We start from the raw sequence: 13,918 nt of genomic DNA, 5'->3' as shown, positions 1-13,918 counted from the left end.
CCTGTGGCTGGACAGGCCTTGGTGGCAAGTGAAGATGTTACTGCAGTGGCTTATTGCTTTCCAGGAATGGAGACCACATCCATACCAACTTCAGGGACATGTATCAGCACCTGAGAAGCATGGGCTACTTTGTGGAGGTCCTGGGCTCTCCCTTCACGTGTTTCGACGCCACTCAGTATGGTGAGCAGCCCGTGTGCTAGCCAGGCCTCTTCCCCTGGAGTCATGTGTGTGCGTGTGTGACAGTGGACCTCAATTCCGGTGATAGGCAATAAAGGGGGCCTGGGGAGCAAGGCCAAGTGGGAGTGAGACTCTGAGTGACGAGCGGCACAGTAGTGCCGAAGGGGGGAGGACAGGCATTTGTGGTCTTTTTGTTTTTAATTAAAATAAGTTCTAGCAGTGTTATTCCCCCCACCAGCAGTGTATTTTTTTTTTTCCACAAAAACCAGGCTGTCTCCCTTTGTGGAGGTAGCCCATATTCTCCCTGAGCGTGTGCTCCCTGCTTTCCTAACCACAGCCTTCTCACTGTGGGTGTTCCTCCGAGACAAGCGCTGGGTGTTTCTCTGAAGAAGAAAGGCAAATCAAAGACCACACAGCTGGCTGCTCCCTGTGCGTGGTTGTGCCCTGATCCTTAGTTTCCATCTCCTCCCTGGTGGCACAGGTGTCATAGAACAAGCTGTTGCAAATCAGTAACTTGAGGCACGGCTCCAGGAAAACACCACATTTCCAAAACATTGGTGTCCTGCTGTTCAGAAGTGACAATTATCGAATCTGGGCTTTGTTGCAGGGACTTTGCTGATGGTGGACAGTGAAGAAGAGTACTTCCCTGAGGAGATCGCCAAGTTGAGGAGGGACGTGGACAATGGCCTTTCACTGGTTGTCTTCAGTGACTGGTACAACACTTCTGTTATGAGAAAAGTGAAGTTTTACGATGAGAACACAAGGTAATGATAGGAGCTGCTATTTGGATAGAAATTTGACATTTGGGGAATTAAACTCTATCCTGTTACTGGTCTTTGTAGGTAGCAGACTGTGGTGGGAAGAGCTCTCTGTAGGCACAGGAGCACGTGGCTGTAAAGTGAGAGGCTCATGGACCCGAGGTGCCCGTCTTGGAGGATTTCCATCTTTCCTCTTGTTCTTGCATACTTGAGTTTTCGAGTTTCTATTTAGTTCTTTTCATCCTCCCATCTCTGTTTCTGAATATGCACATTTACATGTACCAAAGGAACTGTTATCTGAAGAGACCATCTAGTTAATTATTGATGGAGGATTCCTAGGATATTAGAAATATCCTTATATTTTGAATTTTTTTAAATGTAACTTACACTTTTATAAGCTACTTTTTTTTTTTTTTTTGGTAGTGCTGGGGATTGAACCCAGGGCCTTGTGCACACAATGCAAGCACTCTACCAACTGAGCTATATCCCCAGCCTATGAGCTGCTTTCTTACCGCTTTTGCCTCATTGATTCCAGCTTGGTCTAGGCTGAGCAATTGTATGTGGTGCATTTTGATGAAGTACTGATTTTCATTTCATGAAATAAAGCTTTAATGTGTTCTGCACCGTGGTGAAGCAGTTACGTTTGTAGTATTCACAGTTAAGCTGATAGTTTCACTTGATGCTTGCTTGTATATGGATGGATTGGACTGTGGCGGGGGTGTTCACTTGTGTTGTGTAAAGGGGAAGTGTGCCTGCAGTGTTCGACCTTCTGCCTTCTCTGTGCCTGTCACACTTTTCCAGGCAGTGGTGGATGCCAGATACTGGAGGAGCCAACATCCCGGCTCTGAATGAGCTGCTGTCTGTGTGGAATATGGGGTTCAGCGATGGCCTATATGAAGGGGAGTTTGCCCTGGCAAATCATGACAGTAAGGCTGCGTTTGTGTGCGCATGCGTGCGCGTGTTTTAAGAGGGTACATTACCACCAGAGCTGTAGGAGCAGAAGCCATAGGCCTTTGAAGTCTTAAGTTTCAGAGAGAGAGAATGATGTGGTTTCCTAAGTAAATTGGAGTCTGTGGAAAGAACTGTCAGTGTTTTTCATAAAGTGTGTCTGCAAAGCTGTGTATAAGCCACTCCAATTTTGTCCAGGTTTTGGAAATGAAAACCCTTCCTGTGAGCATCCCTAGTTTCAGTGCTACCTGTGAGGGTCTTTAGGTGCTGCATGATATCCAATAGGAAACACCTTGTAGGTTCCCAGTTATTTATAATATTTTGTTTATGAAACAACTTTGCACATTTCATTCTCCAGAGAGAAGCTTCTGGCTCTAGTTTCTAGCACAACATTTTCAGCATTATTGTTACTGGTCCTACAAGTCCTACTCTGACTTAACATCTGTCTGCAGAAGCCACGTTAATAGTATTTTTTTACTTGAATTTTGAGATGGTTTCTTATTTTAAGTGTAGTAAGGTACAGAAACTTCTCTTGTAAGATAAAAACAATCTGAAAAAAAATAGATAATGCTTAAAGAGTTCATTTGGGTATGCTAGTAGCTGTCAGCTGAACCTCTCGTGTGTCTGCTCCTGTAACTCTGAACAACTGTTTTTTTAGTGTACTACGCGTCAGGGTGCAGCATTGCTCAGTTCCCAGAAGATGGCGTGGTGATAACACAGACTTTCAAGGACCAAGGTAAAGGATCCTTTCCCTCCCTCTCTCCTTTTTTATCTAATAGCTTTATTGCATATGATTTACACACCTTCCAAAATGCACACAATTCAGTGATTTTTAGTGTATCCACAAAATTGTGTATTCATCGCCCCCGGAGAAGTCCCATCAGCCGTTCTGGTTCCTCTTCACGCTTTCTGCAGTGCTGTTGCTTGGCACCTCATCACGCATGGCATGGGAAGGGCGTGAAGGCGGAGGGAGGCAGAGGACGGGGAGACAGATTCCGACTGATGATTTGAATGTATGTGTGTGGTGACCCCTGCAAAGGGAATGGAATTCCTTTAGGAGAGGGGTGCACGTGTCTGCTTATTATTGCCTGTGAGTTGTTCTACTTCTGTGATTGCTAGATTACTACAGGAAGAGTCTGACCATGTTGTGAACTTATTAGCTATGTGAAGATAAACAGCCATAATCATGGAGTGGCTCTAAGGCCCCCTTCAAGGTGGCGTTCCCATTCAGTTCGCTTCAGCTGCACTCACGCAGACAGCACCCAAGAGGCCCAAGACAGGCTCCACATTAGTCTTTGTGACCACCAGGTGCTTGATGTTCAGGCTCCCTGATGAGTGTGGAAGAGAAGGGCAAGCTGGGCCACTGCTGCCTTTGAAGGCCAGGTGCCAGAAGCAGGACAGTGAACAGAACCCAGGGCGTCCTTCCTGCAGCTGTCACTCTGGAACTGGGATTCTGAACCACATGACTCCTCTTTGTTGAAAGTGGTGTGTCCCTTGTGGCAGGCTGGTAAGGATGTGCCAGGGGACCGTTTCCTCCTGCAGGTTGATAACTGTTCTTCAGAGTGACCAGCCTCTGCTGTTGTAGAGTCCTGCAGTTGAGAGCTAGGGACAGATTGATTAGTGGAAAATGAAGAATTCCTCAGCTTACCTGTCTGCAGCTAGAAGGTAGAACTTACTTCTGTATTGCCTGGAAGGTGTTTTGGTTTTGGTTTTTATCTTTTGTCAAGGCAGGTAGTCAGTGCACAGATCTGTATTTCCTAGGGTTAGTTTTAATTTTAAGCACATGATGATCCTATCTTCCCAAGTGCTTGGCACTGTTCATGAGGGTTGGAGATTCTTGCTAAAAGCAGCTCCCACAGGCATGTCATGTCTGGCACCAGGCGTGTGGCACAGGGCAGAAGCCATGCTTTCTTCTTAAGGGTCTTGTTGCCTGTGGCAGTTCATTCATTTTGGGTTTTTTTTCTTTTTCTTTTCTTTTTTTTTTTTTCCAAGGGGAGGGAAATGTCAAAAGTAGGTTTAAGGATGCATACTTTATTTGGAGGTTCTGATAGAGTCTGAAAATAAAAGTCAGTTGCCTTGGCTTTAAGTTGAATGATCTTTTTTGGATTCACAATAGGACTTTGAAAAGGATGCCTTTTAGAAAAAGGATAAAAACCAAGACACCTTTGGAAGTCCTGTGGTGCTGGAGCAGAAAAGACTATCATCAAAAACAAAGCTCTTATCAAGCCATGAGGTCACATGGCAAGCAGTGTGCAGTTTTCCCCATTTCTTCTGTTTTCCTGCTTTGTCGTGCCCTCCCTCCAAAGAGGCTTTCTTCAGTCAGCTCCTAGTGAAATACACAGAGGGCAGCAGATACTCTTTATGTAGCTGCAGGCATTCGAGATGTTGTCAGCACAGAAAGTGCTGGATTCGTTTTCTAGTGCTAAGGAAAGCCTTTGCTTTAGAGATCCTGTGAGTTACATGAGACCACTGATGATGGACACCCCTGGCGTTTATCCATTTTTACTTCTTGAGTCACTGAACATTTTAAATTGTGTCATCTGCTTGGGGAAAGGTAGGAAGGCTCTGCTGTTGGAATGTTTGTAATTGTGGAATTAATATAACATCTAAACTGAAATTGAAAATATGTGGACATACACTTTAAATACTAGTTATCATGTTTATTAACATCCTAGCTTTTAATCACAAAGCCCGAAGACACTGGTGTCTGTATATGTGACTACTCATGGACACCTCGGTATAGAATGAGCTGTTGGCAGCTTCCCCTATACATGAGGGCTGACAGCAGGCTTCCAGCATAGTAAGAAGAGGAAACATTTGTTATTTCAAGATGAAAAGGGACAGGTAACACCTTTAGGAGCACAGACATTATGTGCCACCATCTAAGTCAAAATGACAGAAGAGGGCATGGAAATACACACATTAGTGAATTTCACTGAAAACAAAAGTGATGGTGCTTAAGATGGCACTTTCCTGTCCAAAAAGTTTGCTCTGTTTGTTTGAATATTAGATTTTACAAATTGTTTTTGGAAACTGGAAAGTCATTTCTCAACAATAACTGTCATTATTGTTGTGTTGTTTCAGGATTGGAGGTTTTAAAGCAGGAAACCGCGATTGTTGAAAATGTCCCCATCTTGGGACTTTATCAGATTCCAGCGGAGGGTGGGGGCCGGGTCGTGCTGTATGGAGACTCCAATTGCTTGGACGACAGTCACCGACAGAAGGGTGAGAAGAAAGTAAACAGGCACACAGCCCTTATGCCCTGGGTTCCTAGGGAGGTAGAGATAAGGCTCTACTGGGTGAACGTGAGTGAGGACAGCTAGGATTCCAGTCGCTTTGCCGGCCTGGAGTGTTTTGATAGGTATCTAAGTGTGGGCACATTTAGTAAGTAAAACAAAACTGCCTCTACTGGCCAAGATACCTCTCCTCCCTTCTCACTGCATTTAGTGGAGAGCCCCTTGATGTGAGTGACCAAGGCTCTGCCCATCCTTGCCGCCCTGGGTTTTGTGTCCCTCCCTGGCACGGCATGTGCAGGTGCCCTGATCGGGTCTGAACCACTCTTCCCGCCTTCTCAGCCCTGTTGCCTGGAGGCCCTGCAGTCGCTGTTCCCTAGGACATGCAGGTAGAGGCTGTGTGAGCCTAGTCAGGGCGGGTCTCCAGTTACTCTCCTCAGGGATGAGGTGTGTGGGGGAGGCAGCCTCCTTTCGTTTTCAGCCTCTTGGTGCATCTTTGAATATGGAGTTTTAAGATTGGACGTAGACTGGTCTTTTTCTTATGTATTAAGGAGAAAGAGTGGCAAAAGTGTTAACCTGTTTCACCTGGTGAGATGGTAATGGAGCCGGAACTGAGACCGAGTCTTCTGACGCAGGGAGACCAGGGTGGGAGGGTGGCAGGTTAGGGCCAGTGCTTGCAGATGGCGAGCAGCTCCGCGGGCATTTCCTCCAGGTTTCAGTTGAGGGTGACTGAATCACAGGCCTTTATGTAAATCCTTAGAATACAATTAGTCTTTTTAAAAATCAAAAGTAGTGTTAAAGTCACAGTTAAAAGAAGATTAATGCTTTTATTTCCAGAGATTCTAAGACCTGAGATCAACTGGTAAGAGTCTTTATTCAAAATTTAAATACCTGAGAGGATGTCTACATCCTTAAATGTGAAATGACCGCTGTGTGCTCTCTCACGGTGACATGCATGGCCTAGAAGTGTTCTTCCAGGAGATGGAAGCATTTACTGGGACTTCCCCTCTCGAGTCTCATGTAGTTCCCATCTGTGTTAATGTAGTAGGTGGGCAGACACAAGGAAAGACCAGAGATCCCAGCTCTTGAGTGCTGCAGGGCTTCAGCAACCTCCGGAGGAAGGAGTGGCGCTGAATGGGAGCTGCTCACAGCCTGGTCCAAGATGTCCCTGAAAAAGTATTGTCCATCTGGCTGGGTCCACTGACTCAAAGGCCAGTTCAGCAGGCTCTAGGAGACCTACTTCCTGCTTAAGGGGTGCTCTAGGATGCTGACAGAGGCGCCGGCCCCCTGTGCTCCTACACCCTATACCTGGAGCCACTATTCTTGAGTCCAGTGTGTAGTGGACATCTCATCATCTCACTGTCTCGGAACCAGCTCCATTCCGCCCTCATCCATGAGGGGCCCAGAGCCGAGGGTGGCACTTGGGCAGTTGGTCCTGTCCATGGCAGTGGTACTGCTCTGAGCCTGCCAGCTCGTGCCTTAGGTGGATTCATGTTTCTCAAGAATGGAAGCCAGGGATGTGTCCCTTTTACTTTGACCTAGATTTCTGACCTTTACATGCCTGTTTTTCCCCTCCTTTGGAGAGCTAGCTTTCTTTTATTTTCCTGTAGAATTATTTTTTAAAAAATAATTGCCATGGCTGGGGGTGTAGAGCACTTGCCAGCACATGTGAGGCCCTGGCTTCCATCTTCACCACAAAACTGCAAAGTCCTCAACAGCTTGCTTCTGACTCCACAGATTGCTTTTGGCTTCTGGACGCGCTCCTTCAGTACACATCGTACGGGGTGACTCCTCCCAGCCTCAGTCACTCCGGGAACCGGCAGCGCCCTCCCAGTGGAGCTGGCTCAGCCACACCTGAGAGGATGGAAGGTGAGTGAAGGTTGGAGCTGGCCAAACTCAATGCTGCCACCAGCGGTTTGTCCTGGATGCTGCTGGTTGGCAAGCAGGTCGCAACTGACCTGTAATGGTCCGTCCTGGCGATTCCAGGGTCGATGGGCATGGAGGGCGTTCAGGATCTCACCCATGCTCCCCTGGCCCTGGTTCATGCTCACTGTCACAGATGCCATGCTGGCTCCAGGGGTCTGCAGGAATAGCCGCCAGCATTTATAAGCACTCATTAGGTACCAGGCACCAGACTGCAGTGCTCTAGGGAGGATTAGCTCACTAATACCTCCCAGTAATCCTGTGAAAGGAGATATTATTACGACCAGTTTATAGATGAAGAAATGGGAGCTGAGAGAAGTTAAGTAGTTGCCCCAGGTCGTGGGGCGGGTGTGTGGTAGAGCCAAGGGCCCCCAGCAGAGCTGCATGGATCAGGCCAGTTCACCACAGACTCTGGCTGCCCCAGCACTCTCAATAGACATGTCCTGGGACCATGTAAAAATATGTAGCAGCTACACGAGAAAAGTAAGCAGCCCATCTACTCAGGACAGGGAAGTAGGAGGATCGCAAGTTCAAGGCCAGCCTGGGTAGTTTCTCCAATACAACAAAGAAAAGGTCAGGGGTGGAGCACGCGCAAGGCCCTGCGTGGAATTCTTAGTACTGCTGAAAAAAAACTAAATGGGGTGGGATGTGGCTCAGTGGTAATGTGCCCCTGGGTTCAAGCCCCAGTCAAAAGAAAAGTGGAGTTTGCTTTAGTAATATTCCTTAGCCCAGCACATCACAGATGTGTTCACTCAGGTGGGAGACACAGACCCTGTTTCCGTTTTCAGTAGCCACATGTGGCTAGTGGTACAGCACTGGGTGGTGCAGATTTAAGAAACAAAACTTTAAAATTATAGCACTTTGTTTGTTTTTGTGTTTCGCTTTTATTTTTTGCCAGGAAATTGTTCCAGAAGAGAGGATTTTTCTGTGGCAGCTATCTCTAGTTATAGAGTCTTCAAGGGTGGCCTTGTGCATGTGGTGATGGTCAGCAGAGGTTGACTGGCCTGTGCTTTGTATGAATGGTTCCATTTAAAGGGAACTGTGCAGACTCCTCTGCTCCCCTTCCCAGTGAAGGCGAGTGTTGTCTGGGGGCTGCCCATCAGGTCTGGTCCCGAAGCTCGTGGGGGGCGGTCCAACAAGGCACCGTAGGCTGCTGGCAGGAGCCACAGACCAGCTCCCACAGCCGTGTCTTCTCCCTGCATTTTAATAACAGTGCTCGTTCCCCTTTTTGTTGCTACTGCTGCTGACCACAGGAAACCATCTGCACCGGTACTCCAAAGTTCTTGAGGCCCATTTGGGAGACCCGAAACCCCGGCCTCTGCCAGCCTGTCCACACTTGTCTTGGGCCAAGCCACAGCCTTTGAACGAGACAGCACCCAGGTCAGTGTCTGCATGTGCTTTTCCCTATTCCACAGGGCTTGTGACTCATTCCTTTTTTCTTACAAGAGAGAATGGAATTTTACTGCCATCATTATTGGAAAATCCGACTTCCTGGCTTGCTTTTGCTGAAGGTTATGCATGGCATGTGCCCTCACCTTGGCCTTTAGGGTGTGCTCTTTTGTGGTGTCCTGTAGCAGGTGCTTGGGGAGTTGGGACTGTGCTCCTGTCAGCCCTGTTCACAGCTGCTCACAGCCGTGCTGGAGCAGAAGCTCTGGCCTGCGGTGGGGAGTCGGTGGCTGCGGCAGGTGTGCGTCCTGTTCCAGGTGTTGGTTATGGAACAGATAGGTCTCTCTCCTGCCCTCACGGGCAGAGGCTTCCCGTCGGCCTGGGTTCTGCTGTGGCAGCCTGACCAGAAAGAGTGCCATGTGCCATTCATGTCCTGTGCTGGTGGCATGGCTGGTGAGGCTCCCTGTCCCACAGCGGCCCTGGCCTCTGTCTGCAGGTCTCTGCTCCTCCAGGGCCGCCTGAAGCCGCGCTCCGCCCACTCACTGTCTGGCCTCTTCATCTGCCTCGTTTCCTTTTGGCTGCAGAACTTGAGTATTGCTGCTGTTTCTCTCTTGGGCCAGCTCAGGCCAACTCTTCTCTTTCTTTGGGACATCCCTGCCTGTGCAAGACAACATGAGGATGCTTCTCCTCAGAATGGGGGTGGGTTCTGCAGTGGTGCAGTGGGCAAGGTGTCAGGGATGCCATCAGAGCCCTTTCCTCGCCACGTAGGGGCCCCCGTTGGCCACTGCTGCCCACCCTGACGTGGACTCCCTTTGCAGAAGTCTCCTGCCTGCCTTCTCCATTCTCAAGGCTGCCACCGTGTACGCTCAGTGATGGACAGGTTTGGCATAGCCAGAGATGGAAGGTGACTGTCCACACTGACGAGCAGGAGGACACCTGCAGGAAGGCGTGGAAACGCTCTCTGCTTTCCTAGTTGCCATAGCAGAGTGCTTTCATAAACCAGCCAGTGACCTAGTCGTCATGGCAGAGTGCTCTGACACACCACCCAGTGACCTTGTCGTCCAGCAGAGTGCTGTAATACACCACTCAGTGACCACATGCCTTCATTCAGAACAGGCTCCACAGACAGCCAGAAAGTGGTAGAATCATCACACTGTCTTCTGAGCCGTAGAGTTCTTCCTCAACTTTAATTACTGGGTACTTCCCATTCTAGTTAACATCCCATCATTTAAAACTTTTGATATGTTTCTATTTTTGCATCCTTTTTCTTTGTAACCTGCTATTATTGTAGCATTCTTTATATTCCATACATGGTCAGAAATTTACACTCAGAGGACAGTCAGTACTGGCTACAGTTATGAAAACTCAATTTTCTCCATAGTGCCATTCAGGACTCTCGTAAGAGTGACAGAATTTCTTAGTATCTGCCTGCCACATAAGTGGTCATCAGACACTGCCCTCAAGGGTGTTGGTCACGTGCAGCTGCTGGGCTTTGATGTTGTCTGTCATTCCCAGCAATTCCTTCTCCTTAATCCATTGCCCTGCTTCATATTCATCTCATGTTTCACATCTGTTGAAATTTATTCTCAGTCCTCAGAGATGGAGACAGATGTTCTGAACCCTGAGAGGGAGACCAATGTTAGCTAGCCCCGGCAGCCACTGGCCAGGCCAGGTTTCCATCTGTCGGAAAGATGGATTTCTCTCTCCTTTACTGGGCATCGGTGTCCTTTCCTAGAGCCACTCTGGGAGTGTCAGCCCCACGAGAGACCCCACTGAAGGTGGACCCTCCCCCTCCACCAGTGTGCTGTTCCCACCTCTGCTGCCTCTGAAAGTGCCAGCACAGATGGTTAAACTCCAGGGCAGGACATCACTGTTAGATGACAGTGCAGCCCTCACACACCCAGCTACAGACCCGAGGCTCGAGTGCCATTAATCCCATAACTTTTGTCGGTTAAGTTTTCAGACTGGTGAACCCTCAGCTGCAAAGTCACATAAAACAGACCGGCTGCAGCACCTGTGGGCACTTTCCCAGCCACCAGCAGCTGGGGCCGCTGATGGCTCCCTGCCCTGCCTAGGCATCCTCTCCTCACCCCCCACCTGCGTAGGCTCCACACTCCTCTTCCCCTGTGGCTGTCATGGGACCAGGTGTCCTTACCTTCACTTGACCAGAGTAGAAACTGTCTGACAGCTTCCAAATGCACTGACAGCAGAAAGACAGAATTTGTCATTTACAAACATCTCTCTCACTGAAGCCAGAACAGCACGGAGTTTCCCTCCACGCCCTTCCTTGGACCTCGGTGTCTACCTGTGCCGTCTGCTGCTGGTTGCTGGGGATTGGACACGGGCTTCTTTTTCTTTTTAGTTATCGATGGATGCAATACCTTTATTTTGTGCATTTTTTTTTCTGTGTCGTGTTGAGGATCAAACCCAATGCCTCACACGTGCTCACATGCCCCAGGCTGCCACTGACTTCTTGAGTTGGTGGTCACATTGCTTGAATGGGCTGCTCAACTTCTGAAGATTAACGATCCTGTGCTACTACAGAGAGCACATCTTGTCTGAGGATCACCACCACACACATGGAAGTGGCGTTCCTGTGTGTTGTGTCCATGCTCTCTCACTAGTTGGTGGCTTGTGTGCTTGTCCAGTTCTCACCCCAGGTGGTTTTGTTGAGGACATGCTGGTGCCCAGCACTGGTCTGTCCAGTCCCTGTGCATGGTCCTGGAGTGCCCTCCACTGTAATGCTTTGTACCCAGCAACGCTTGGTACCCAGTGCAGCAGAAGGCCTCCAGGCACCCACCCATGACCACTCCTCAGCCTCAGCACCCCCCATCCCTGGCTCCTTTCAGGGGTCCATCTGGACTGTCCTTGTGTTGTGTGGTAATGTTTCCAGTTTTAAGCAGGAAAGGGCTCCTGTTGGCAGCACTGTAGACCAAGTAGAACGCGGAGAGCTCAGAGCATGGACCATATGGTGGTTTCTCTCAGGACCTGGAAGTGGTCACTTGCTCTGCAGCGGTGGTCAGGCAGGTAGAGGGGGAAACTTGTTGCTGCTTAGGTGCTGGCTGAGCTTCCTGGGCTGGCATGTTGCTTATCCTTGTTTTCATCTGTTCCCCTGAAGCAATCTTTGGAAACATCAGAAGTTACTCTCCATCGACCTGGACAAGGTGGCGTTACCCAACTTCCGATCAAATCGCCCACAAGTGCGACCCTTGTCCCCTGGAGAAAGTGGTGCCTGGGACATTCCTGGAGGTGAGTCCTCAGGTGCTTCGCCCTTGTGCTGAACCTTGCTGTATCGTGTTCCAGATGGTCTCCTCCTGTCCCTAGGAGGTGGACAGGCCACTCCTGCTTTTACCTTTCCAGGAGCCATGGCAGTCCTGGTCTTCTTCGTGGTGTGGGTCAGCCAGAAGTGTGTCTGTAGGATGAAGGTGTTACTCTTTCTCTTAGAAAATTCCTCATTGATGTTCCAGTCTCAGTTTCTTTCGTGCTGGCCAGGTGATACACTTGAAATGTTCCCGAGTCACTTGCACACTCATGAGAGCTGTGCAAACCAGCAGGACCCAGGGAGCCTGTCTTACGCTGTTTTGCAGCAGCTGTGCTGGCCATAGGTCTCTGGTTCTCTGCCCTCCCATATCTAGGATGGCAGTCAGCTGAGCTGGGCTGTGCCCTAAGGTGATGTGTCCTGTGTCCTCCCCATACAGTGCCTTTGACCTGAATAGAATACTCGGGACAAGTCCTTCTTCTTTAGTGAGATGATCTGTACCAAATCACTCCAGCTGAGTATGGGCAATTCTTCTGCCCCATGAACCCCTGCAGTCTCCCCGAGGACTCTTAGCTCCAAACAGGGTTTTCTGGGTTTCAGGACTTGACCAGAAACCCCTGGGATCAGGAAGGAGTGCCCTTGAGTTGTGGTCGCACGACCTGAACAGGTTCCTCACTTCTGAAGATTAATGATCCTGTGCTGCCACAGAGAGCACGTCTTGTCCGATGGCACCTCCGTGTGTGTGGTGGTGACCGTGGCGTTCCTGCGTGTTGTACCCATGCTGTCTTACTAGTTGGTGGCTCACAGTCTTGTCCAGCCTAACCTGGGATACTGGGGGCCTCACATGTTGGTCACAGGGTGCCCTGACGATGGCTGCAGAGTCATTGACGTTCTAAACCAAGGGTCCTGCAGTGGCCACTCTTGGTTTTCACCCATGTCTTGTCCTGGGAGGGCTTTCCTAGAAATGGGGGTGTGGCCTTCCCAGCTCTTTGCCTTGCTTCCTTCCTCTTCCTTCCTGTATCAAGGCTGAGATCCATCTTCTGTTGCTGTTAGGGACACAAAATGTCTGTCTGGGCCCCACTGTTGTAGGCTGTGACAGGAGCGAAGCTTGTTCCTGGGCTTATGTAGTGAGCCCAGGAAGAGGGGCCAGAGCCCCCTGCCCTCTGCTAGGAGTGCTTTTGCTTGACTGGGGAGCCATGCTGCCCCCCTCTCTCTCCCATGATCTGTTAACGGCCTGGGTCACTTTAGTGGAGGCTGAAAAGTGAAGTGTGTCCTGCTCCTCAGCTAATGAAATCAGAGCCGTTGGTTTCTGAGGAGTCTGGCTTGTAGAAAGGGCTTTGGCAGTAGCTCTGTGACACTGCTGACTCTCCATTGTCCTCCTGCAGGGATCATGCCTGGCCGCTACAACCAGGAGGTGGGCCAGACCATTCCCGTGTTTGCCTTCCTGGGAGCCATGGTGGTCCTGGCCTTCTTTGTGGTGCAAATCAACAAGGCCAAGAGCAGGCCGAAGCGGAGGAAGCCCAGGGTGAAGCGCCCCCAGCTCATGCAGCAGTTTCACCCACCAAAGGCCCCATCAGTGTGACGGTCAGACTGGCTGAGCCTGCAAGCCAAAGAGTTTTTGAGGATGGCTCTGGTGGGCAAGCAGAGCCTGGGAGGGTTTCCCAAGAGGCTTCTCTTTCAGCAGGATCCAGCCTCCAGTTGCAGCTCAGTTAGAGTGTCCTGTCTGCAGGCCCCCTCCTGGGTCACGCGCAGGCCCCCCTCCTGAGTCCCGTGCAGGCCTGGTGGCACACCTTGATGCACCTCACACCTGGACCCCTGCAGGAGGGACGCGGCGGCGGCAGCAGCAGTGGCAGCAGCTCACCAGCAGCTCACCAGCAGCTGAGCGCACCAAAGACGGCGGAGAGCTCCTGTTAACTACGTGAGACAGCCACCAAGCTGAGCTGGTTAAAGGCTATTTTCTATATTTATTGTTGGGAAAGTCACTTTAAAGACTTGTGCTATTTGGAAGCAAAGCTATTTTTTTGTCAATGGAATGCAGTTTTTTACTATGACATCATAAGGAATCACTCTCTTTTCTGACTGAGGTTCAAAGGAGACTGGCACAAATCTGTGAAACACAGACCTTTGCTTTATTTTTATAAGTATCAATTGCCATCATGTTTTGTAATTTGGGGTCTTGATTTCACCATTGTCGGTGAAGAAAATTTTCAATAAATATGCATTACCCATATGAA

The 13,918-nt window shown here is 49.5% G+C and overlaps 1 protein-coding gene across 3 annotated transcripts in view; it reads left to right on the top strand.

Annotated features, from left to right (window-relative positions):
- Nucleotides 1–13,918, top strand: part of Mbtps1 (membrane bound transcription factor peptidase, site 1) — a 53,873-nt gene extending 39,955 nt beyond the window's left edge. For all 3 annotated transcript variants that reach the window (XM_046434305.1, XM_058576046.1, XM_046434304.1), the window contains 9 exons: nt 65–180; nt 785–941; nt 1,737–1,861; nt 2,542–2,619; nt 4,968–5,108; nt 6,854–6,985; nt 8,293–8,419; nt 11,544–11,674; nt 13,070–13,918. In XM_046434305.1, coding sequence (XP_046290261.1) covers nt 65–180; nt 785–941; nt 1,737–1,861; nt 2,542–2,619; nt 4,968–5,108; nt 6,854–6,985; nt 8,293–8,419; nt 11,544–11,674; nt 13,070–13,266 — 1,204 coding nt within the window. In that variant the 3' untranslated portion in view covers nt 13,267–13,918. The remainder of the gene's footprint in view (nt 1–64; nt 181–784; nt 942–1,736; nt 1,862–2,541; nt 2,620–4,967; nt 5,109–6,853; nt 6,986–8,292; nt 8,420–11,543; nt 11,675–13,069) is intronic.

Source organism: Marmota monax, unplaced genomic scaffold (assembly GCF_021218885.2).
Source record: "Marmota monax isolate L192 unplaced genomic scaffold, Marmota_monax_Labrador192_F-V1.1 WCK01_AAM20220418_F8-fsc00024, whole genome shotgun sequence".
Lineage (NCBI taxonomy): Eukaryota > Metazoa > Chordata > Mammalia > Rodentia > Sciuridae > Marmota > Marmota monax.
This window is presented reverse-complemented; position numbering and strand designations above follow the sequence as displayed.